The 26,032-nt window shown below is 37.4% G+C and overlaps 2 protein-coding genes across 11 annotated transcripts in view; both read right to left on the bottom strand.

The window, feature by feature from the left end:
- gtdc1 (glycosyltransferase-like domain containing 1) overlaps positions 1 to 12,122 on the bottom strand; it is a 38,896-nt gene extending 26,774 nt beyond the window's left edge. For 2 of the 6 annotated variants that reach the window (XM_079880394.1, XM_079880390.1), the window contains exons 1-3: positions 11,750 to 12,081; positions 5,599 to 5,826; positions 550 to 717 (exon numbers count right to left, since the gene is read on the bottom strand). In XM_079880394.1, coding sequence (XP_079736520.1) covers positions 550 to 717; positions 5,599 to 5,777 — 347 coding nt within the window. In that variant the 5' untranslated portion in view covers positions 5,778 to 5,826; positions 11,750 to 12,081. Of the gene's footprint in view, positions 1 to 549; positions 718 to 5,598; positions 5,827 to 6,934; positions 7,067 to 11,749 lie in introns of those variants that run through there. The other 4 variants (XM_079880389.1, XM_079880392.1, XM_079880391.1 and 1 more) reach the window with 4 other exon arrangements.
- Positions 12,123 to 14,933: 2,811 nt separating this feature from the next.
- zeb2a (zinc finger E-box binding homeobox 2a) overlaps positions 14,934 to 26,032 on the bottom strand; it is a 48,421-nt gene continuing 37,322 nt past the window's right edge. For 3 of the 5 annotated variants that reach the window (XM_079881046.1, XM_079881049.1, XM_079881050.1), the window contains 7 exons: positions 24,446 to 24,514; positions 23,259 to 23,447; positions 22,378 to 22,592; positions 20,758 to 20,866; positions 18,594 to 20,419; positions 17,894 to 18,074; positions 14,934 to 16,380 (listed from right to left, as the gene is read on the bottom strand). In XM_079881046.1, the coding sequence (XP_079737172.1) occupies positions 15,776 to 16,380; positions 17,894 to 18,074; positions 18,594 to 20,419; positions 20,758 to 20,866; positions 22,378 to 22,592; positions 23,259 to 23,447; positions 24,446 to 24,514 (3,194 nt within the window). In that variant the 3' untranslated portion in view covers positions 14,934 to 15,775. The remainder of the gene's footprint in view (positions 16,381 to 17,893; positions 18,075 to 18,593; positions 20,420 to 20,757; positions 20,867 to 22,377; positions 22,593 to 23,258; positions 23,448 to 24,445; positions 24,515 to 26,032) is intronic. The other 2 variants (XM_079881048.1, XM_079881047.1) reach the window with 1 other exon arrangement.

Raw genomic sequence — 26,032 nt, forward strand, 5'->3', positions numbered from 1 at the left:
ATACGATCCCATAATTAACCAACCACATCATGCCAAGTAACGCGCATGATAAACTATTCTGTCTCAGACACACTGTCTCTCTTGTGAATAAAAATCCAATCTGGTACAGAAATGGTACTTGTTATTAACAGACTACTGACATACTAACATACGTAATGGTGACCAGATTTCTAGATCAACCACTGATATATAAGTGAAACGTCTAATGTTATTAGCTATGAATTAAAAAAAGGCATTTACACTGCCATACTACTCTAAATTATATTTAGTCATCAAAGTACACTATGAACAGTAAAAACTATTTAGAGTAACTCACAGCACTTTCATTCTCATTACACTAATGTATTTTAGTTCTGCAAAAATTTGCATATACTTTTTTTCTACAGTGGAAAATAATGATGAAATTGAAATTACATACTGTGTGCTATGGTTATTTATTCTAAATCCAGCATGTATAATATCCAGCACATTAGATATGTATGGTATGTATGTATGGTATGTTTTTCTTCCACAGGTACTTTTGTAAAGTTCAGTAGACTCTGCTATTACCATGAGAGGATCTGGTTGTAACCGTATTGGAAGTCTCTTTCTTGTCTCTTTCGGACTGGATAGACCAGCTGGTTCTCATGGAAGTAGAGAACCTTCTTAAGATGAGCGAGATCAGGCCGCAGGGCTACAAGCTCAGCAAGATTGAGGATGGAGCTTGTGAACAAAACCCTGCGAGACAGAGAAAGAAAAAAAAAAAAACATTAATTTGCTGTCTGCCATGGCACACTTGAATATCAATGCTCCATCATAGGTCTAAGCACTGATCCTCATTGTAACAAAAATTGTTCTGACCACAAAGGCCTGTTGTAATGAGGGGGAAAAGTCCGCTAATATCCCCTTTTTCAAGGCATTGCGATTGGAAAAATGATTAAATAATCATGTTGAGAATTGTAATAAAACAATAAGATAAAAAATTTGATTCTAAACAGTCAGTAGCCTATGCATTGATCATGTGTGATTATGGCACACTGGGAGATTAAAATTGCAAAAATCTCCAGTCAAAACTGTTCTTATGAGTGTGTTCTTAAAACTGTTCACTTTTCAGAGTGTGAGCTCCTGTTGTAAGTACTTTAACCCATATTTGAGTATGGGTGTGTAAGATTATTTGAATGTTTTTGATACTTTTTTATGTGTTATTCTCACCAAGGCTGCATTTATTTGATCAAAAACTGAATAATATAACAGAATAATATGATAAAAACAAAATAATATAACTCTAATATTGTGAAATATTATTACAATTTAAAATAACTGTTTACAATTCAATAATGTGATGTTAAAGTGATGCTGATTTTTAGCAGCCATTTCTCCAATCTTTTAAGTGTCACCGATTTGACACAAACATTTCTTATTATCAATGTTGAAAACAGTTGTGTTGCTTAATATTTTTGTGGAAACCATCACACATTTTTTCCCCAAGTTTCTTTGATGAATAGAAAGTTCAAAAACCTTTTGTAACATTATAAATGTATTTACTGTCATGTTTGATCAATTTAAAGTGTCCTAGCTGAATAAAAGTACTAATAAAAAAAAAAAAACCTTTCTGAAACTTTTTAACAGTAGTGTTAATATAACTAACATTGAAAAAGTTGACTTTTTGAAATGCAAAAATGTATAAAAAGCCTGCGACAGAGGTCTCAATTGACTAAAGAGTAAAAAATGAAATCCAAGATCTGCAAAAAAAAAAAAAAAAAAAAAAAAGCATCATTTGAAACACAAGAGGACACAGAAATCTCTGCACACTCTGCTGAAAGAAACAGTATTGAGGTTAATGAACACTGCTTTAAGATGTTATATACACAAGTAGGAGACCATTGAAAATTTTACCCTTGTATGTGCTAAGAGCCATGGGACAAGGGCTTTGAAGTTCAGTTCTGGTCTCCCTAAATGAACCCAGCCCCCTCTTCTAAGCCCCCACCGCCTGTCAGTCTAACCCTCCAGCCCGCTCGCCAGTCTCTTTGATGTGGGGAGCCCGCGGCCTCGCGACCGTGACTCTGTCGCTGTCAGAAGAGTCCCTTTTATGCTAATCTACGACCAGCTCCCCCTAACCAATTCCTAATCTTAACTATACGAAAAACCAATCACACTGCTTTAAGATCAGCGTGAAAGGGGGACCTTCTACCACCCTGTGCCCTCGTAACTGTGCGGCAGGATTACGTCTCCATTCCTCAACTCCATCAGGACGAGCGCCGAACGGCACCTCCCAAATCCTTGCTTGCACACAACTCTGAAATCAAACCAGATGATGGAAGTTACTATTTTTAGTCTTGCTTTCCTCTCGAAATTGTCAAGTGGAGTGCGTCCAATAATAATGAAACAGGAAGGCTTTCTCTGGTTCCCTTTGAACTGGAGGTGAGGACAGACACTCGAGTTTAATGCAACTTTTTAGGTCAGTCCAGTTGATGTGGTTGATGAGGCAAGTAGGCAGACGGTAAACGGTATTGGTCCTATAAACCTTAATGAGCGATGGGCCCACCAAAAGCCAAAAGCTAAATCTGACTCATCTATTTCAGTGGAAAGAACTTTAAATCTCAAATTAATGTACTCAATAGATATAAACTTCATCCAAGGTGTGTAAACCATCCTACACAGGAGCCATTGTTGGCTTTCATTAAACTGTGACGTTACCGTAACTGTCGCCCACTGACTTTTTCCAGCACAAACTATTAACCGTAACTAAACCAGACATTTTGGCTTTGTGAGAACCTGTAAGATAAGAGACACAGTGGGTGGGCAAACTGCTCTGTGCTGAGTCAGGTTTGTAACATTATCAAAGGTGCCGATATGGAAAAGCGAGCGTTGCTCTTGGCGCACTGTAGTTTTGGTAACATTTTATGATAAGGTTTCATATGCTGACGTTAGTTAACTGGTTAAAATGAACTAACAATGAAAAATAGTCATTTCAACATTTTCAAATACATTATTCAAATCAAAAGTTGTACCTGTTAATATTGTTTAATGGACCTGAGCTGACATGAACTAACAATAAACAATTGTATTTTTCTTAACTAATGTTGGCACAGATTACTGTACCAAAATACTGTAACAAATGTATTGCTCATTGCTAGTTAATGTTAGTTAATGCATTAACTAATATTAACTAATGGGACCTTGTTGTAAAGTGTTACTGTATCTTTAGTACCTCTTCGTTATTTTGTTTTGCAAGCATGAGAAGAGATGAACCATTTTGAAATCACTATTCACTATGAAATGGACCACTTTCAAATATTTTCACAATAGTCGCCATGAGGGCAAGTTGCAAACGTCCTGACTGTTGATACAAGTTTTGAAAGTGCATCCAATTGACACGTGAAGGGTTATGACTGTGCATATTTCATACCTGACTTAAGGAATGAAACATATGTTTTTCCTTTTGCTTAACTTCGAGTGCAGTGAGATTGCAGCTGAAGGAATGCTCAGGGCTTCCCCCACCCACCTGCGGTTTCTCCGTCCCTTAAAAGGAAGCAAGAAAGTCCCCATCGGATCCTATTCTCTAAATGTGTTTGTGTCCTTGTTTATGCAGTTTTAGAAACTCTATTTGAATCAACACTTCACAGAGTTCCATAAGTGTAATATAAGTGTATAATCTCCCTATGTAGTGCACTTTAGGTGTAGGCCCACATTTTAAAATATCATCGTAAATTGAAAATAGCCTGATTCTGGTAACACTTTACAATGAGTTTTGATTAGTTAGCATTAGTTAATGAATTAGGTATCAAGCTGCTCTGTGCTGAGTCAGGTTTGTAACATTATCAAAGGTGCCGATTTGGAAAAGCAAGCGTTGCTCTTGGAGCACTGTAGTTTTGGTAACATTTTATGATAAGGTTTCATATGCTGACGTTAGTTAACTAGTTAAAATAAACTAACAATGAAAAATAGTAATTTCAACATTTTCTAATACATTATTCAGATCAAGTTGTACCTGTTAATATTGTTTATAACATAACCTAACAATGAACAATACTTTTAGAGTATTCATTATTCTAGATTTATGTTCATTTCTACACATTTGTATAAATGAACATTAGAATTTAAAAACACCAAATAATACATTTAGATGAACAAATGCTAATTAAATAAATAATAAAAATGTTTTTTTAATGTCAGTTCATGATATCTGATGTATATAACTTTAAAGTCATCATGAAACCAAAATCGACAATTCTTTCGACAATAAAAAATAATATCTTAATATCTTTAATAAAATATTATTTATCTGTGCACATCAATTTTTTTTAATTCATGTGCCCTTGTAATTTTTAATCAAAATAACAACATAACCCCTCCTTCTTGCAACGACATCTCTTCTCTTCTCTGATGACATGTTTACTGGCATCATGAGGGCGGGACAACCTGTCACTCACATGACATCACAGCAATAGCAAACCACAACCATCCAAGACCCAATTAATTCCCCATGGACAAAATCAAGTCCCGTCCTAAATTTTTTCTTGTTCGAAAAGCTATTTCACTCGGATATATGTCACAATAGGGAAGAAAGACTTTGAACAAATTGAACCTTATTGTAAAGTGTTGCTCAGGTTCTTCTGTTGAAAATAAAACAGGCAGCTATAATTACACTCCTCACATTTAGCTCAGCGTTGGTGTTTATCTTGTATCAGCTAGATAATCAGATCGTATAGTGACTGATCAAACTGTGTACCCACATGTACGAGCAACACCTTTAACTTTGATAAAATTTGTTTTTGACTTTTAAGAACATCCTAGTATTACGTGTAAAAATGTCAAACCACATTACACTGGTGTTATTACACAAAGCTACTGTGACGTGTTAGTAGATATTTAAAAAAGATGACAATAGCTTGATAGCTATGTCTGTGATTTCAGAAGAAGGAAAAAGCTAAAAAAAAAAAAAAAAAAAGTGGTGAATTTACAATAGCAGCGCAGAGAAAATTAGCATTAGTTAGTAAATATCTTAGGTTAAAATATATAAGCATTGTATATACATAATGCAAAACAATAAAAAAAAAACAGTATGAAATCTGATCCATATTTTTATGGAGAGGTTGTGAGGGAAATGCAGAAATGTGTTCGATTCAGACAGGATTTCAATTTCTAAAAAAAGTCTTTGGTATATGTGTGCATCTAAAAGATTTGCTCCTGCAAGTTTAGCTGTATAGCTACAATATCCTCAGCCACGCTTTGCAGTAAATAGGAAACCACAGCTATGTGGCTTTAAAGTATGGGACTTGGGGGATGACAAATGTTTGAAGTATGAGTACAGCAGAACTGAGTAAATCAGTAAGTGCATTGTACAACGATTATACTTAACCTGACAACATTTAATGTATGAAATGGTGTTCTTTGATTTGGTAAATAATAAATGTTCACGAGAACCCAATAAGCACATGAAGATTTATTTGCAGATGACACTTGCCTTGACATTCTTTATCTAATGCATTGAAATAATGAATAGAATGTCTAAAACTGTCTAAATATTTTTGTGCCAGTATATTTACATATTTATCTCTTTAACAAAACTATAAAATTACTTTAAGGAACACAACCAGACTGATGACCTCTGCTGACCTGTACGTGGAACTTGCTGGAACTGCTTGCATGAAGTACAGAGCAGAAGTTCTGGCCCTCCAGTGCCATTTCTTCGCAGGTAGAGTGAAGCTTACACAGTCTTCAACACTTTGCTTGAGAAGATCGACCAGCTGTTTGTGGGAACCGCCATAGAACGCCTCCAGCAAGAGCGCACTCATGGATACAGGCCCAACCAAACCTGATGTTTACTGTGAATGCAAGCTATTACTGTAGAGTTCAAAAGAACAGAGAAAAAAATCAATCAGAAAAGAATACTAAAAACATCACATTTCAATGACTCACATAAAAAAGAAGGCCATAAACAACAATCATAGCGAAAATGATATTTTAATAACCTATGATTAAAAACCACGTATTGGAGAGGGTGTTAATAATAATTGCACTGGCAAAATTCGCCCACGTACAGTACTTTCCAAGTCACCTAGAATTTCATCATATATGTGTCATGGTTAAGTCATAACTGGAGTGTATAATGAGTTGTGCAGCAAAAAAAAACAAAATACTTCAGCTGATCATTTGGAAATGTACCTCGCAATTTGATTATGTTGTTTTGACAACTTAACTCACTTCTTCAGTAAGACGACAATAGATAGATGAATAGATAGATGTACTACTGAATGCACTAAGGCCATAACCAAAAGCTCTTCCTCAATAGCAACAAAAAGTTGGATTCATTTGAGTAAATTGGTTCAATTGGACATAGAAAGAAAAAGAAAAAAAAAAAAAGATTCTGTGATCCGCATTCCTTTCTACACACCATTTTAGGTTTTCTTTTCAATGGCATAGTATTGAGTGAAATGCTGCTGTCACTAAGTTTCCGATAAAGGGGTATTTTTTTCTTTTTATGTGAGTGAGTCATTCATTCAGATCCCCCTTATTGTTAATGTGGCAGATAAATACAGCTTATTTGTGGAAACAAAAGACACAGCTAATGTAGTTAGCAACTTGTAATAGCTAACTACTTTTTAAATACCTTTATGTAGTTAGCTTGTTTTGCTAATTTCAAGCTTGTAGCTTGAGAAGCTACTGTTTCAAAATAACTTCCTGAGCAATGAACAATTTAAACAGGCAAGCTGTCGCTCTCAGACAACACTCAAGTTTAACTTCAAAAATGACATTAACGTGTTTGTACAAATTTAAGTGGTATCTTGTGGTGCTTCGACCATACTTTCTTTACCAGTCTAAACAGTCAACACCCATGTGATAAACACTGCTGAGCTAAGCACTTCATAGCAAGCAGAACTGTGAAAACCAATCAAAACTTTGCAACAGGGAACTGGAAATGTAACAACTTAAGTAGGTTTAAACATCTAACCTGAAATGCTGGGGTTTTCCAATCGCTCGGATACACAGAGTGGGATTTTCTCACACAGTGATTTACCTCTACCCTTTTACCTCAGAGCCTCCATTTTACACAGGTAAGGCGTGAAAAGCATTCAACCTCAAGATGGAGCGGAAAGTGAGGGGTTAATGTTGTCGCATTCAGCCCCCCACACAGTTCATGTGACAGGGAAACCCCGCAGTGCCTGGTCTCACAACCAAAAGCAGCACCATCATGACTGTCGATGGATGCTGAGTCATTGCTGCATTCAAAAGGCTCGCCTGTGTAAGCGTAAACTCCAGCAAATCAATGGGACGCCGTAACAACACCAGAGAGGGGATTCAATTTCTACTGATTTAGTCAAAATACCTTTGAAGGCGGCATGAAATATTGCATTTACATGCCTAAGACTATTATAAATAACTAGCTAATAACCTTTTGCCAAGTCATGACCATATGAAAAATAAAAGCATGAAAACAAGAACAGAATAAATTGGCATATAAAATTGAACTATTTATACTGCATATTACTCATATAAATACATTTATAAGAAGCTTGATGAAATTAATCTACATTAACATCGAAAGTGGCACGTTTACCCATTTGTCCACCTACAGAATTAACCATAGAAACTCCTTCATTCTTTCTTGTAGAAAAACATACCCCCCCATCCACCCCTCCCGAGGAGACAGGCCATTATCTACACTGCATTATTCCAGATGAAATACAGGATTTCCTTTGGCTCTCAAAATACTGGAGAAGAGGCAGCGTTAGAGAGATTCTGCCTCAAAGTACAGAAAAAAAAAAACTGGGATGCAGCTGATACATCCGCAGGGGCAGTGCACGAAGACGTCATATTAAGCGCCAGTACCAATCCTGACGATTAAACCCATCAGTAAAAGTGACTCTACCAATGGCACCAATAAGTGCCAGTACAGGGGGGCGGATAGCATGGCACTGCCCAGTGACAAGCACCCAGAAACATGGCGCATTGGAGCGTGTGAGCCAACTCTCAACACCTCATTTTAACAGCCTCTAGCCATCCGTGGATGTCTTGAGTGTGTATGCGTGTGTGTGTGTGAATGTGTGTGTGTGTTTGCGTCATCACCCACGATGGACTCTGACAGGGCAGGAGGAGGCCTTAAAGTGATGTGGTCTTTCTGGAGGGCTAATTCAGCCAGAATGAAACATCCGATTATGTACTCCCACACAGCAGACCAAAGCCACGGCTGATCACTTGAAATTAGACTTGAGCGATACGAGGAACAACATGAGGACGAGCCTTGACCGTGCTGCATCAGGATTGTATCCAAAGTAAAACACCAAATAAAATAAACTGGGCTATTAAAATGATGTACGCATATGGGTCAATGATATGATGCTCATCTTTTCCAAAACAAATGTATTTGATTGTATGCATAACGTCAAAAATGGGTGATTAAACTGTCCTGACATCATAAGGAAACAAGCCTAAAGAATTAAATTATTCTACAAAAAAATTATTGGGTAGTACTAGTTTTGCATAATATTTTATTTATTTATATATTTATTAATGATCATAATAAATATTTATTTTCTTATGATAATGCTGATTATTGATGAAGTATTATTATTTTTAGTAAAAACTATTTTAACAAAACTGCTTTAGTGCATATTATTAATAATCGAAACACTTTTGTTGGAAAATCAAAGCCATGTGGTGGTACCAACTCAGGTCATGAGTTTACCAACATGCCAACCATGCATGAAAAAGTACATATAACATAATTTTCCTAAAACATAACATTAATAATAATTCTTTATTTGCTTTGTTGCAAACACTCTTATTTGTTATTGACCCATGCACCACTGAGGTGGTCATTTTGAAAGTCAAAAAAGTCAAGTCACCACAGATTGGTAGTGTTATGTGATGAAGTGCACAATAAGAGCTGCAGTAGACACATATCAACGTGCCTTGTTTTCACAAGTTGGTCGCTCAAATTAAAAAAAGCGAAACCTACACACAGAGGAAAAAAATATTAGTGCCGTCACATATTGTCTGGGTCACGAATGAGTGGGCAAACAGTGAAGCTCTTTCAAAGTTCACTGTGCGCATAAATTCAGACAATGGGCCATCTCCATAGCTTGCATTCAGATGACTTCATAGTTGAGCAATATTTTAACCTTGTAAATACTTTGGCTATGACTCTACATCGCCTAAGATGTGAAAACTTTTACATTACATGTCCTAACGTTTGTTAAAAACCACATCGAATAAAAGAAAAAGCTAATTAACTATTTTTTTTTTCTAACTATCCAACTAGGCTATCTAACTACCATTTCCAATGTCAATGGATAAAAGAAATACATTTTCATCAGCTCAAGCAGCGTGAAATAACTGTCAAAAAAGCTTTTCTGCAATGATATTGTTTAACAAACTGGTCTAATGAATGTTGCCAACACAACCTCTTCAACCTCCAGTCCAGACAGTCTCTGCTGAACTGAGTGGCATCCCAATCAACTAAAACACTATTAAGCCTTGTAAAATGATAGTCATTTGTTCCTGAAACCTTTTAATTCAAAGTGCTCAGAATGACATTGGCACTTTCAGAAGGTTCACCACACGCACCGAGGGCACAAAGTACTATTCATAAATGCCTTTGATCTCACGTTAGAAAAGCGAGAGGAAGTTCACATTTTCCACGAATTAAATTTTTAGACCATCCAAGTGTCTGTTCTGTCTTTTAATAGAGTGAGCCGTGTCCTCATTCACCTCGTCAGAGGCTTTGTGTTAACGGTAATCATTAAAGGAAAAGAAGCTGCTCTGTAATTACATGCTAGCACTTACATGCTAATCACTGCACACCCGGCTGACAGAGATGAAGCGGCGAAACGGCAGGCATGGTAATCATGTGCCATGAATTGAAGAGTTTAACCTGATTCTTTATCATTTATGGGTGACAATTAGGGGACAGACTACAGCATTCTGAATTAGACTAGGCTTTTAATAATACAAAAGCTAAACACATTTGATTCCTGTACAGGTCGTCTGAAAGAAAATTTCCTTCGGAGGGCTCATTTCAAATGTCTAGTAGAAGAAAATTGTGTCTATTACTGTTAAAGATGTGATAAGATAACAGAAAATGGCCTCTATCACCGACATGGAAGGCATGAAGTTGATCAAATAAAGTTCAAAGAGCCTTGTTTAAACTATCAAGACGTAACCAAAATTAAATAAAAGAGAAATAATATAAAAATCAAGAAAATTATGAACATTTTGTGGCAAAGTAACGGCCTCTATCACAAGTAATGGCCTCTATCACCGACATGGAAGGCATGAAGTTGATCAAATAAAGTTCAAAGAGCTTTGTTTAAACTATCAAGACGTAACCAAAATTAAATAAAAAAGAAATAATATAAAAATCAAGAAAATGATGAACATTTTGTGGCAAAGTAACCTCAAACAGGCAAAACTGTAACTGGATAATGACGTTATTTCAAAAGGGTATTAGCTACGTGAACTGCAGTTGAAAAATATCCCAATGCCGAATTTCTCTTTTTGTCATTACTTAGAATTAAAATTTAGGGCAGTAAAATCTAATTCCTCATTGATACAATTTACTGGAATGGATTAAATGTAGAAACAGATTTTACCAAAAGTCCCTCAATTCTAATTAGCTTTCCATGTCTATGTATTTCCATTTGTGGGTTAAAAAAAAAAAAAAAAACGTTTCCTGTTTAAAGTCTAATGCAGCACACAGGTTCTCCTTCATTTATGGGTCATAACACGCAAATTAAGTAAAACAGACCAACAAAAACAATTAAATATATAAAATAATAATAATAATAATAAGAGCATTATAAAGGCAAACATTTCTGCCTACTGTTATCTTCCAAAATTATGGAACAGGGCAGGTAAATTCTGGGTTATTTGTAATAGTCTGCGATGTTAAAAAGTCATTTTACATCCCTTTTCTCTTTTCATTATGACAATATGGATTAAACAATGCACATTAAGCTAGATGGGTGACAAAAACATCAAGACCAACTTTGAGACATTTCGAGGCTACATTCTTCATTTCCTCTCACTGACTCATTTCAAGCAAAACAGCTGGTCCAGCTGAAACCATGCAAATGATGATCTAAAGAAACTACTCTGCATCATATTGCAGCATTTAGAGTAAAGGATGATCATATTCAGTACCATATTGATAATCTAAATAAAATCACTACAGGAATATCTGAATATATCAGATTTTGTTAACTCTCATTTATCTGCATGTATTGCATTTGTCCACTATTATAGCATATCTACTGTGACCACTGATTAATAATACAATATGATATTCTGAAGTGATATTTCATAAAATCTTTGTCTCTTATTTCAACCTGAAAACTGACTGCCATTTTAAAACATCTTGATTTTATTCAGCAAACCTAGATTAAGGAGTTGGAAGCTAAAGCCACATATTCATTTCAGTGCAATGACAATAAAATGTCAACCCAAATGGCATCTATATAATATGGCATTAAATGCTGGCAACGCCTTTCTTCAAAAACTACCTTCACGTTTCTAAATAATGTTTGCAATATCTTTTAACCAACTTTTAATCATTTTAGTGTATGTATGATGTCCTTGTTATGTTCACATAGGTCGGTGTGCGTAGTTCATCAAATTAACTATGAACATGTACTAACGTGTGGTGTGACAAGCAAAGAGTTTCTATTTCTTTCATTATTTTGAATTCTGTATCTATAGTTTAATCATTTCAAACCAAGCAATATTCTTCGTATGAAATGCTTGGAAAGGGTGCTTAAAAAAAACTTACTTTGATATGTTGTTATCTAATGCAGACATCAAACACAGCCTTCAAATATTTTGAGCCACAGTATGAGGAAGTTGTAAGGAACGTTGAATTTAATACAAACGACAGCGTTTTTTTATTACATTAATTCACATCACAGCAATGAGAACAAATTAACTTTAACATTTGTTTAGAAGACAGACACTACTATCGCTATAACTGCACAACTGCATACTCGTTTCTGCCTTTAGTCAAGCAAGCTAATGATAAAGCACTCGTTGATTTTAAACTAGTAACGGAGGCTGAAATCGGCAAAGCAAAACATTCGCGTGTTTAATTCAGTCTTACCTCTTCCTGATAGGAAACACGGCGCGTATTTACGTCATGACGTCACTGTGCGTGATTACGTTCTTCCAGCGCTGTACCATGAAGTCGTTTGCAGGCGTCATAATGTGCTAGTATGAACCTATTTTATGAACTATGGACATGTGGGACGTGCCATATATGATAAATAATATAATTTATAATATAACACATTTTGTTTTAGAGCGACAAAGTTAGTATTTTGTCAAAATGCATTTGTTTTATGCTGGAAATCCCATGTCATATCAGTTTAAGCCAGGTTTTGGAACATGCTGGTTTGTTTTCCAAGGAGGTCTACTAACCCTAACCAGCTTGATCAAGGTCTACAATGTTGATCTCTGTCCCACCAGCTGGTAGTCCAGCTGATCCATCATCTAGATCAGCTTGGGCCATAATGACCAAATGACCAGCTTGGTCTTGCTAGAATCCATATAAAACCTCATTTGTTGGTGGATTTTTTATGAGAGCAGTTATATGTGGAAACTCATACAACTGAAAACATTTTCGGGAATGGCAGAACAGCATTTAATAAATATTAATATCTTCTGATGTTTAAAGGACAGTCAGTTATGAAGCTTATTTGTCCCACATTTTATCTGAACCCCCTCTTCTTAATATGTTGTCAGTATACTTAGCCTACATTTTGCACTCAATGTACATTGTTAATTGCTAAACTGCTCTCACACATACTTATCTGTCCATCATTCAAATAACGTAAAAGTTTAGCCTTTTATTGATTGATTCATTGATGTTTTACAGTTACCACAGTTTTACAGTAGTAAATATGTAATTTTTGGTGAAAACTACAATTATAATGGTAAATGTTGGTAACCAAAAGGGTCATGTTTATTGTTCATATTTAATTGTGGAGGTGTGTATACTTTAATTGTATTTCATTTTTGATTGTTTTAGATTTAGATTTTTAAACTTTTATTTACCCCAACATATAACCATTTTTTATTTAAAACAAATCTGGTTTTGCCAGGTTTGAATTCATAATTTCTATATATTTTTCTGTACTTACATAGGCTATATTGCCTGTTATTGTCAGTAGTCAGCTTTAATGAGTGACTGATATATTAACTGACATAAATGTCCTGGGCCTTTTATTTATTTGTATGTGTGTTTAATAAGTGGGTTGTGTACAAAGGTCAGTGTAGGTGAAGTACAGTGTGGTCAACAGCACGTACAACAGTCCATTTAGATAATCACCTGAATGGAAGACCACATGAATAGAACAACTACAGGTACAGTCTCAGACCAGATCAATTACACTTGTAATACACTTCTATTTTAATTAGAATGTTATTTAGCATATTATTTCATATAAAGTATCCCAAATATTATCATTCAGTGTCAGAACATATACACATTTAAGTGGCTTTCCCACTCATGCATGATGCATTTATTTATTTATAAGTTACCCCATCAAAATTTGGACAGCAGAGAAAATGTGTTTTGCAAAAAAAATGCAGCTTATGTATAAGTACTATGTGGTTCAATTTGATAGGGCCATTTATACAGTAACCTTAGCTTCTAAAATGAAATGGACTGTACATCCCTGCAGGGAGAAAAGTGTCTTGAATAGTTCCTTGAAAATTAAACTTGAGATGAGTATGTGAGTTGAGAAAATTAGCAAGGTCATGGTTAATGGAACTCCATAGAGTTCCAACATTGAGACTTCACAGCCAGTTTGGCAGCCTGCAGCTGATGTTAATTTAGCGCAACCCAACATCATTCAACTTCAAAGAGACTAATAGAAGGCTATCATACTGTGAGGGACTTTGATAAGGTGGATTATATTGCTATGTGTAATCCACATCAAAAGGTAAAGGTTCCAGTAATTAATTAAATGATAGCACAGAAAATGATACTGGGGAATATTAAAGTCTGATGTTTGATAGCTATTTTTCTCCAATTTATGGAGGTGATTTATAATATGGATGACACACCTTATTACTTGCACAATAAGGCACTCACGCACGCACACGCACACGCACACGCACACACACACATTATATCAAAGATACTAAATTGCCAACTATTTAAACACATTTTTGTTCTTGGCTATATGGAAATGGTTATATTGTATTTAAAGCAATAAATTAAATGTGTCGATATCTGTCAACTTGTGAGGAAATTTAAGTGAGTTGTTAAGTGAGATGTTACACAGGCTTTCAAAATTAAATTGGGCTACATTTATTCGAGCAAGGTCATTTTCAAGAAAAATTACAAATTAAAAATTAAATTATACTTCAACAGACATTTCAAAGAATCCCAACAACCACATCCCCCCTCCCCCCTTATTTCTTTAGCTAAAAAAGGGAAAAAGGAAAAACAAATAAGATGAATAAAGTGGAATTTTTTTTTCCTTTCAGTCAAAAATACAGTGTTTTCACAATATTGTATCAAAAGTTCCCAAATTGTAGATTCTCGGTAAGTGTAGTATGAAGAGCAATTCACAGCAATCACTCCAGATACAATAAATGCTCTCTTTACGTAAAATTTGCTCCACTTGTAAGGATCCTTATTTACTAAAATATATCTATATCAAGGAACTATAATACTGTACACTACAGTATGAAATAAATATAATTAGGAAATATAAAATGAGTCACATAAATAAAATGGTAGTTTAAAATAAAAATGAACTTTGTATTGAACAAAACAAAACAAAACAAGATAATACTGACAGATGATCTTAAAAAAAAATACAGAAAATTGCACAAACAATATGTAAACTAAACAACTGCAGTCTAATACTAATACTGACGTAGGTATTTCAAATGACAAGGTGAAATATTTCATTTAATACTAAAGCAGGTGCAAAGAGAACACTAGTTGACTTCGCTTTATACTGTACAAGGATGGCACTTGCAGAAAACACAGGTGAAAGGGTTTGCATATAAGGCTTTTCTCGAACGAAAAAAAAACAACAACAACACAGGGGTTCTGACGTCACCTCATACAATGAGCCTTCGTCATTACAGTTATCCAGACTCTTTCCATCCACCCCTGGCCAACTTTAAGACTTTGTACTTTTAAGAATCATATAGATATTATTTATTTAAAGTCGCTTCATAAAAGCCATGGTGAGACGCCAAAACTTGAATGGCTGGTCAAGGAAAAGAAAGGTAAAACCAAGGGTATCACAGTAAGTGATAGACGAAATATAACACTTACACACTACTGCGTCTTCAAGCGCAGTATAAGTACATATAGGCAATGCTTTTTACCTAAGTGTTTTTTTGTTCATTTTATTTTTGTTTTTTATTTTTACTTTTTTCTAATACTTTTTTTTTTCGTCAGAGTGCAATTTCCAGGCTTGTGCTACGACCACAATGAAACACAGGAGTTATGGAAATCAGCACCACACAGCTTTCTGGCTGAAACCTCTGTACATTTTAAAAACCTTTCTTTAAATTTTATTCTGACAATCGTTATCACTTGTATTTTTGCATAATATGGATTCCTTCATGTTCCATCCTAGTTTCTGATGCCTGATTTTGAAGTTCCACTCTTTATTTCAATGAGTGCAAGCCTCAGGCGCACGTTCAGATAACCAAGACGTGGCAGTGTGGTACAAATGTGAATCTGGCTCAAAGTCCCTCCAAAAGGGGCGGAAGAAGGGCACGATGCAAGCTTGAGGGAGAAAGAAAACAAGAAGCTTATTCCGAAATGCAGTAGTTAATCAGCATCCTCATTCTCGCAGTCAGGATTTCTTTTGCTCGCTAATTTCCCCTCTTCCGAGCTCTCGTCCTCTGTCCCTCCCATTACTTTGCTCTCTTTCTCATCTTTTGCTGTCCCTTCAGGGCTCTGAGTTTCAAATCTCCGCCCCTCTACCTCCATTTCCTCTTCCTCCACCAACCCTGTCTCTTGCCTGTCAGTCACTTCCGGATACGCCTCCTCTGCCTCCCTGGCCCGACCCTCAGTGCCGTCTCTCAAGATGGTGTTTTCTCGTGTGATGTCCTCCATCTGGTCCTCTGGATCCGAAAAGCCCAGGGGCCCGAGGCCCTGAAGGTAAGCCCGACGCATCAGGAGCTCCGTGGGCTCCAGGGGTCCGCCATTGTCGTGGCTATCTTGTTTGGCGGCCTCGCGCTCCTCCGCCTCCCGTTTGCAGTAGGAATAACGGTGGTTCATGTGCTGCGAGTAAGAGCCGGAGTGGGAAAAGCGCTTGCCACATTTGTCACACTGGTAGGGTTTCTCGCCCGAGTGTAGACGTGAGTGCTCGATGAGGTGGTGCTTGTGTTTGAAGGCCTTTTTGCAAATCTGGCACTGGTGAGGCCGCTTTCCTGCAGAGACACAAAAAGAGAGGAGCCAACAGGTTAGCACAGCATCCATAAAATCTTAAAGCTATAAAAAGCTATTTGAAAATCCTCTCTTTGGAGGATGTACAAACTTGTATCAAATATATTGTTTGCATTACAGTCAAATGTAAGGTAAAATATTACAATTTACTAAGACACATATCCTTGAAGAAACCACACAAATCCCTCCTTCCTAACTTGTACCTCATGATGAATTCTACAAAAAAAAATAAAAAATTGGGGGATTAGTTTGGGTTAAAAACTGAAAGAAAGAAAAAGTTCTGACTAAAAACCCCTTCATTTCAAACAGCGACAAACCCCACCGGTTTATTTTAGATGTTACCAAAAACAGTGCAGGGAGGTGAGGGGGAAGCCACAGTCCTGAGGCGCTATTCTGAGGTTGTCTGTGACTGTTCTGAATGCAGCCAAGAAGATCAGGTGATTATCACTCCATGCCGCACAAGGTGAAAGTGAGGCAGTCAGCATCCCTGACAGAGTTTATGACATCATGACTCGGGATATAAAAATGCTTAGATAAGACATACATCTGTCTCGTGATGCCTTGTGTAATACAAACACCAAACACTTCACCTCCCGCACACCTTCCTCTTTCACCAGCTTGGATCACATTGTCTACTTACAGAAACTAGGAAATTAATTCTACTCTAATCAGTGAAGTAGGAGGCACTTGCCATTTGGCATTCAATAATTCCACCAGTAACATACTTGCCATAAAAACCCACACATTTGCCATCAGTTCCAAGCACATGAACAGATGTACTATATTCTTGGCCATGAATAGCCCTGGCATGCCTGCAACACCTTCCATAGCAGCCATACTTGAGATGGTCCCCTTCCCCACCTCCCCTCATCAAGTTCAAAAATAGACGAGACGGCAGATTCCTCTCTATGAATTCCGACCGAAGAATGTAAGTGAGGATGATGCAAACGTGTGAAAGAGAGGAGTTCCCCAGGAGGGTAGGTCACATTGTGGTGTAGAAATGCCACGCACACATCAGGCTTTCACACACCTGGCACACTGTGCCATGTTGGTATGCCAGAAAACTGTATTGACAATGTGTCTCTATATCGACTGGTGTTCCAAATGCTCAATTTAAAAGCAACGAAAGATTTTTTGTGGTTCAATGAACAAAACGCAAATACGAGATATTGTGTGTGTGTGCATCTGTCATTTAAAGTGGTAATTATTTTTGTAAATTTTAGCTGGATTATAAATATTGTCTGTCACATGCTAAATAAAATATAAAAAAAATCCCCTTTGAGCCTGTCAAAAGGAAGAAAACTGTTACACCTTTGTCATGGGTTTAAAATGTACAACAAAAGTATGGCAATGGACAGAAAAAAATAGGTATGGAAAAAATAAAGAAGGAAAGGAATGAAAGAAACGGAAAAAAAAATAACACAATGTGATCAAAGGGAATTACTTGGAGGGGGGTGGACGAGGATAAAAAAAAAGAGTTGTCTAAATGTGATATACCTGTGTGCTCATATTTGTGTCTTAGGAGGGAACTGGTCTTCTGGAATGTTTTGTCGCACAAGTCACACGCGTACATACCACTTTCAGTCTTCTTAATCTTCTTCCGGGCGAGCAGCGACTCGCTGTCTGTCAGGTCCTCTAGCCCTGACAGATAGTCCCCTGTGCTGTCCAGTAGCTCCCCCTACAAAAGAAACAGATTTTAGACACTTCACACAATCCTAACCTGCCACAAATCCTAATCCTAACCTGCCACCTAGGAGACACCCCCTGCCCCATGTTTGATCCCACGTCTGGACAGAGCTTATCTCTGTAACCTTTATAAGACCTTTATCGCCTGAAGAGGTCTCAAAAAAGGGACATATGGCTTGATATTAAGAAGACTTTACAAGGGTTCTCTCAGTTTAGTACAGAACGTAGTATGAATTAATGTAGGTAACAGAGTATGGAAATGCTGTAAACAACATATTTTTAGGAAACAATAACCTTTAATAACATCTAAAATTTAATGTATGGACATTTTTATTAGTTTCTTTATTAATCTATTTTAGACTTTTAAATAAATCAAACTTTGGTTAAGGTAAAATGCATGATAAAACATTGAATTTTAATGTGCTTTATCACACTTTTTGAAAGGTTTCAACAAAAATAAAATGGAATACATAGGGAATTATTTTTCCCAGTACCATAACATTCGAATTACCTGGAAGCCTGGTTTCCGCTGGTATTTCCGCCGTTGCTGCATCTCAGCAAAAGTGGCTGCCCCTGCTGCGTAAGTGTAAGCCATAGGTGGTAAGAAACTCATGGGATCCAACCCTGGGTAAGGCCTGAGTCCCGGGATGCTGGCTTGAGCCGTAGACATAAAAGTAGGTGGAGGGAATGCTCCGTGAGGTGGTAGTGAGGTGTACATGTGTCCACCACCGAAGGGGTTTATACTAAAGATGGGGCTTGAGCTTTTCTCCAGCTGATTTTCATTGACCAAACTATTGGGCCCGTTGAACTCCTTCTTGATGTGGGCCAAATTTAAAGGCTCTGTTCCTGATTCACGTGCAGAGGAGTTGCTAGTGTGGTCAACAGAAAAGCCATTGTGTTTGGGTCTCTGTTCTGCCTTGTAAACTTGTTTAGGCAAAGACAAGTCCAGTGGTTCCCCATGTGCATCCTCAGAGACGAGGCTGTTAGGAGTGTACGAACTGCTATGTGAGTGTTTGGATGATGATGATGAGAGATTCAAAGGTGAGGGTGTCTCACCTCTTAAGTGGTCCACAGAGTCAAGTGGCTTTTCATTGGTCTGCCTGATGCCTGTAAACTGATGTGGTTTGGACAACTTGTGCCCTGAATCCCCATTGGTGATAGCTTGGATCTCCGCCGTTGAGTCGCCATATTGACTCAGAGAAATAGGTGACCGGGCAAATGTGGACTCCCTGCTCAAGCCATGGTTGAGCTCGCCACTTCGCTCAAGGGGAGGAGATCTTTTCCTTGAGAAGCTATGGTGAGATTGAGCTTTCCATTGTACAAACGAATCCTTCACAAAAGATGAGGAGATCACACCATCATGCTGCTCTGAGCCGATAAGCCCCCTGCGGCCGGTTGGTACAGTATCATTAGGTTTGAGGACAGCCTTGATCTCCTCGTTCATCTTGCAGAGATAGCGCTCGTGTTGATGTAATGGAATAGGGCCAGAAAACGTCTCCTTGCAATACTGACAAGAGAATGGTGCGTACTGCGCATCCCTCTCCTGTGCTTTGTCTTCAGATAGAAGATCCATGGTGTGGCTGGGTCTTTCTTTTTTAATATCCACCGCTCGTCTCTTAGAGTCTTCTGTTAAACTCTGGAGACATGCTTTGGCTTCATTGACCTTTTCCAGTGTGTAGTCAATGATAGTCTTGGTGGGACTGTTGTGTCCAACGCCAAGGAAGTCTTGCTGGGAAGCCAGTACTCGATTCTGCTCCTCCATCTGGGAGCCTAATTCCTTCATGTATGCTCTAAGCTTAGAGATCTCTTCAGGGTTGCCATCCAATTTCTGTCGGCAAACTGTGTTGTCCACAATCTGAAGAACCTTCTGAACCTCACTCATGTTGTTGATGAACGCTGGATAGCCCAATAGATGAGAATCCGACCCAATGCCTAGATGTTGCAGGGGGTTCTGAGATGAACTGTGCATCCCTGGAGGACTACGGCCACCGCCATTGAGAAAGGCGCCTGACCCACCATATTCTTGTTGAGATGCGATCATAAGACGGTATTCATTGAAGTCCATGGGCTCAGACTTGATGTCTGGGTGGGCAGATGGGTCTTGAAGGCTCATGGACCTGCCATTCTCCAGTTTGTGACGGAGCTGAGCTAAGGCAGGACTGCCAGGGGAGGATGCAGCAGAGTTTGGTGATGAGCCAGGCTTGCTGTTGACTCCATGGCGTACCCGTCCATTAATAGAGATAAGGCCAATGCATTTCTTGCTACTTATGTGGGAGCTGTAAGAGCCAGAGTGGGAGAAGCGCTTCTTGCAGTTGGAGCACTCATATGGCTTCTCACCTTCAAAAAAATCAAAACATGTCTTATTTTTTATTATTGCATAAATACAAAAATTAAGTGATGTTCCTTTACATATTTTAGACATTTAACTTTTCCCCCATTCCATCATTCAACTTAATGATTGATAGGATGATGGGATCCTACAATAACAAATAATTATTGCATAATTATATAATTATGGTTTTAAATATGCATCATCTAGCTAGACTATCCAAACCACACTGAATCACCATTAGGCAAATTGAAGACATATGAATAAGATTATATACATTATTGGCATTCTTTTTACAGCACTTATGAAAAGAGGCTTTCAACATTTTATTCAATGAAACACTTACCACTGTGAATGCGGAGGTGCTCCTTCAAATGATGCTTGTATTTGAAGGCTTTTCCACACTCTGTGCATTTGAATTTGCGGTTACCAGCCCCTTCGTTTAGTAGTTGAGGCTGTGAGGGAGAGAAATATTATAGAAATTGATACAGGAAGAAAACAGTCATGATATAGTTTATAATTCCTTCTGAAGGTTAAATCTGTTAATAGTAATAATAATACATTTTATTTATATTGAGAATCATAGACAGAAAATATGTCAGAATTGTATTTAAGTATGTGTGACCAAGGTTGCTGAAGCAACAGTTCAAGTTCGAGATCTTTTTTTTTCTGCATAATTAAGTTCACAAGATCAATTGGTGGTGACTTTGTACCTTCTCAGTACCTTATCCGTTAAACTACTATCTACATGCTTTAAACATTTACTGTCTAGGTTTAGTTAAACAGTGTAGGCTGTATCTGTATTCACCATTCAAAGTTAAACGTAGGTGCTCTTCCTCCATTTGAAATTCAAATGTGGGCCCCAGATGCACAACAAAAACAACAGCGTTCACCCTGCACCCCACACACAGACACAAAAGGTCTGTGAAAAATATGTGGGAGTCCACGTTTGTTTAATAGTCACTATGTACAGTACTATGCAGAAGTTATTTCTTCAAAAGTTCAGTCATACTCGTGTACATAGGCCAGTTTAAGATGTGTATTGGCGTTTCTATTTACTGTAGGAGTGTATGCAAATATATATACAGAATGCACATTGATATGTAATACTAAGCCTAGCAAGGTGAACCTAGGAATTAATGTTCAAAGCCTTCAGGAAAAGAACCCTTTAGAGCAAATAAACAAACACTTAAAGTCATTTAAGGATTACGATACTCTAGATCACCAGGAAACAAAAGCCATCTGGTCATGTTTAATTCAGTCTGGAGAGGTGTACATTCAGTATGTGTGTGTGTGTGTGTGTGTGTGCATATGTGTGAGTGTGAATCAGTCAGTAAGATGAGAGTGCAAGGCAAGTATTACAAATTCTTTTTCAACGTGCCCAAGACTGCTTAAGGTTCAAAGTTGAAAGCCTAAATGCGGGATATCCTGTTATAATCCTATCAAACAACCGAGAACCCTTTTACCACATCAAAAACTGACATTTTCCTTCAGTAATAATGCAATATAGAGTTTCCTCTTCAAAATAATTCCATATCACTGCATTTTTTCACAGCATGCTCACGTTGACACCGGCCTAAAAGGCAAAATTAACATCAGCTTTCCCTGCATCTTTTGAGTTGACTCCACTCCAACAGCTGATGCGAGAAGTCAGAAGGCCTATAGGACTCAATGTGCTAGAACAGCCCACACATGGCCGGCTGTGGGCGGACACTCAGGGGAGTATGACAGTGCACAGCTGTGGCTCCAGTGTGAAGGATTCAAGTATTAAGGAGCTTCCGGAGGAGCTTTTTCAATGCTGGAGCTATCAACAGGCTAAAACATGTTCTGCGCTGACGTGTACTTAATTAAATGCTCAGAATGCGAGATGCAGCATCTTTCACAATGAATTTCTATAATAATCATTAAAAAAACATTATTAGGAAGTAACGAGTGTGGGTACTGGCTGAGGTGGGCCTTGTCTCACCTGATCTCTGGCAGGCTTATGTGTGGCCATATGGCGCTCTAGCTGGGTGCGGTAGGCGAAGGTGTCACTGCACAGGGGACAGGGGAAGCTCTCATCGTTTTTCTCATGTCGGTACTTGATGTGCTCCTTCAGAGAGGTCAGCCGCTTGTAGCCCCGGTCACAGTAGGGGCAGGTCAACAGTTGGGCAAAGGCATCTGGCGTCCTCAGTGCCAGATCTGGGCAAAATTGAAAGGAGCAAACAGAGTGAAGGAGGGGGATTGAAGAAAAAAAAAAAAAATCAGCATATGTAGGACAAACAGTTGCCATATGAGGCCATGGGAGAACGATAGGTAAAGCACTGCATTCAGAAATTTGAAACAGCCAAGAATTACTTAATTTATTTGTTTATTTTTTATTCACTTGTTTTTTTAGATTTAAGATATGACAAATCTATACATATATAAAAAATGTATATAATGCATTTTTTTTAATCACCTGTTTTTTTTTTTTACATTTAAGATATGACAAATCTATATATATATATAAATTATATAATTCAAATAGATTTGGAGAATTATTTTATAAAGTACATTTTTACACTTTGTCCACCCACACTAATTTTCAGATAAAATCAAATTAAGTTACATTTAATTTATTAATAATAATAATAATAATAATAATAATAATAATAATAATAATATAGATAGGTATTGTGCAATATTTTAAATACAAATATTTCTTACTGGCCATGAAACTGATTTTTACTTTATTATTTATTAAAAAAATATTTTTTTGTCTCTTTGACAATGTGGCCAAAAACAATTTCTACTCACTTGGTGAGTCGTAAATGTTAGATCATCTTTTTATGTATTGCGTTTTTACATGTATAGTTTAATGCCTACCGTTTTCATTTTCATCTTGTCCGTTGGCCTCTGGTGTTCCCAGTCGTGTACCCTCCTCTGGGTCTTCTGGATAAATGATAACAGTATCCTGCAGGTATTCTGCAATGCTCGCTGCATGTCCCTCACCGTCATCCAGTTTCCTCTTGGCAAAGAAGCTTTCCAGCTCTGAAGAGGCATCAATACCCTTAACTGCATACAGGAAGTGGGGAGAAAGAGCACAAATGAATCCAGTGGTTGATGCTCAGTGCCATTGGAAAGGACCAAGCTGAATATTAGGACACTGGTCCCGCTAAGTGTGATGTAGTGGAGACCAAACCATTAGAAGGCCTTTCAAGGTGGAAGTATTTATTTAAGTTACAACATAATGGCCACTTCAAAGACTAATAGGAGCCAGCTTGATCATCAAGCACTCTTTAAGCATCCTCTTGCATGTTTGAAAATGCTTTAAACATTTCCAGCATTATGGGTAATTGAGTTATATGGCAATTAGGCGTGCCGGGGTAACTGATCTCACTTTGTATTGCTCATCGTATACATAAAATCGGACTCAATAATCTAATTATGGATCATGTGTTACGTGTAATTGCACAGAACAAGATTTTAAACGTGATTTTTGTAAACAATAGGTTTTTGGATGCTTTATGGAGAACAACTAAAAGATACTGACAGGATGAATAGACAAGAGTGCCTTATAGAAAAGTAGATTTATAAAAAAAAACATGAGGTAATGTGGGTAGATAACTAATAAAATGACAGAAGTTATTGCAAATTATACTTTTTCTTTAGATGACTGGACTCTTTGGGTAAGCAAATGAAAATGTTATTGTTTTTTTGTAATCAATTTGAAAGTACATGGACTGAACAAATTCGATTTTGGTCTTAAACTCAATTTGGCTGCAAAATGTGATTTGCCATGCACTCGCGCTCAACTAAAAAATGTTTACTTTCCATCTCCCATGGACACATGAGGAAGCATTATCTCAGATGCTGAAGTGTGTGCCACGCACGAGTTTACGCGTGGTCTTAAGAGATGTTACACACTCACATAAGAAACATTTCATGATGAATATGCTCAAGATTTGATTAAGTATCTTGATTACTAAAAATGGTTGACCCAACTCTCTAAATATAGTTATTTATTGTGTATCTACTGTATGCATGAATATTTCAAAATAAAGTGATCTCACCTGTACCATTTCCAATTCCATGAAGAGAGACGTCAGGGCTCATGGAATTGTACTCAGCTTTTCTCTCCTCTGTAATAATGCCATGTAGAAGAGAGAAAACACTTTGTTTTAAATTATCATGATAATCACAAACAAAAACAAAAAACATTTTGCATAACCAAATCTTCTGCCCTTATCAGTTCATTTTAATGAACATACTTAATGTGTGTTTAAGTGTAATTAGATTAGATAAATATGACACAGCAAATGAAAAATAAATCCTCCAGATGATGAGAGGACATCAGGAAGGGATATATCTCAAACATGTTGACAGAAGCTCAGAGAATGATACACTTCTCTTAAGCGGGGCATAAGAATCATGTCAAGGTATTTAGGGAGGAGAGGAGGGTGGTCTGAGAGAAGTTTGCTCAGATATACTGCAGCTATTGTGTTTGTTCCTCCTCCTCCCCCTCATGTGACCTCGTACCGGCAGTCACAAGTATCATAAGCTTCCCCCACAAAAGGAGGATATACAGCACCTCTTACACCACATCACAGGGGGAAAACAAGGGTACTCAAGACTCCTGACACACACACACACACACCCGCGCGCCTCCACGGCATAAGTACTGTTTAATTTCAAAACTGCCTTCCACTTCCTTCCTCATTATCTAAGTATGACAACCAAGAGAGCTTCTGAAAGTCGGCAAATTCTCTCACTTTTCACCACATTTAAGAGATGTCTTTCAAAGCTGTGTTTGAAATCATTGTGAGAGAAACTTCTCAGAGCAATGCTTCTTGAAGGGATGTTTTGAGCATCAAAAGCTTTACTTGGATGCGTTTCATTGAACAAAGTTTTAACGAAACAAGACATTTGCTAATAGGGGGCTTGCCTTCACGAACCCCCTTCCTGGTGAAATTGTCTCCTCCTGTGCCGTGCAGATAAAAGTGCAAGGCCTGGAGCCAGCGAAAAATATTCTCAGAATTGTGTTTTCCTTTGAGGTACATTGGCTTAAAACTTCTTTGGGAGGGTTAGCGATTAGCAGTATTAGCATGTGGATATTTTAAGGTCATTTGAAGGACCGAACGTCATGTGTGGCGCACCGAAAACCCAGTTTAAGGGAAGCCAAAGAGGTATCAGAGATTAATTTCGAGTAAATAAGTTTCCTCGAGTGACAAAATGGCAACTACATTAGAGTCTCAGTTCTGCTTGTGGTAGCTGCAGGCCCCCTGAGGCAATGGTGTGATTTTAACCACTGCAACACAAGAGAAGTTCCAGATCTCTTTTGGTGCATAATTAAATGATATTTTGTTTCAATTGTCAATTTGACATGGACTTATTATGCTTGTAAATATGCTTGCAAACACTGGAGATACAGTACTGATAAGTGCTGATACTACCAAGTACTGATACTGCTATACAGTGTATAATACAAGAACTTTACATATTTATGTTCTTCTTGTGTATAGTAATATATACAGTCTGGTCCAAAAGTAATACATTGAATTTTGTTTAAACTTCAAAATAAACAAAGTTTTAGGGCTTAACACAATGAAAAGTACTGATATGTCTATATTTAATATATAAATAATATATGCTACCACTCA

Source organism: Squalius cephalus (assembly GCF_949319135.1).
Source record: "Squalius cephalus genome assembly, chromosome: 9".
NCBI classification, from domain to species: Eukaryota; Metazoa; Chordata; class Actinopteri; order Cypriniformes; family Leuciscidae; genus Squalius; species Squalius cephalus.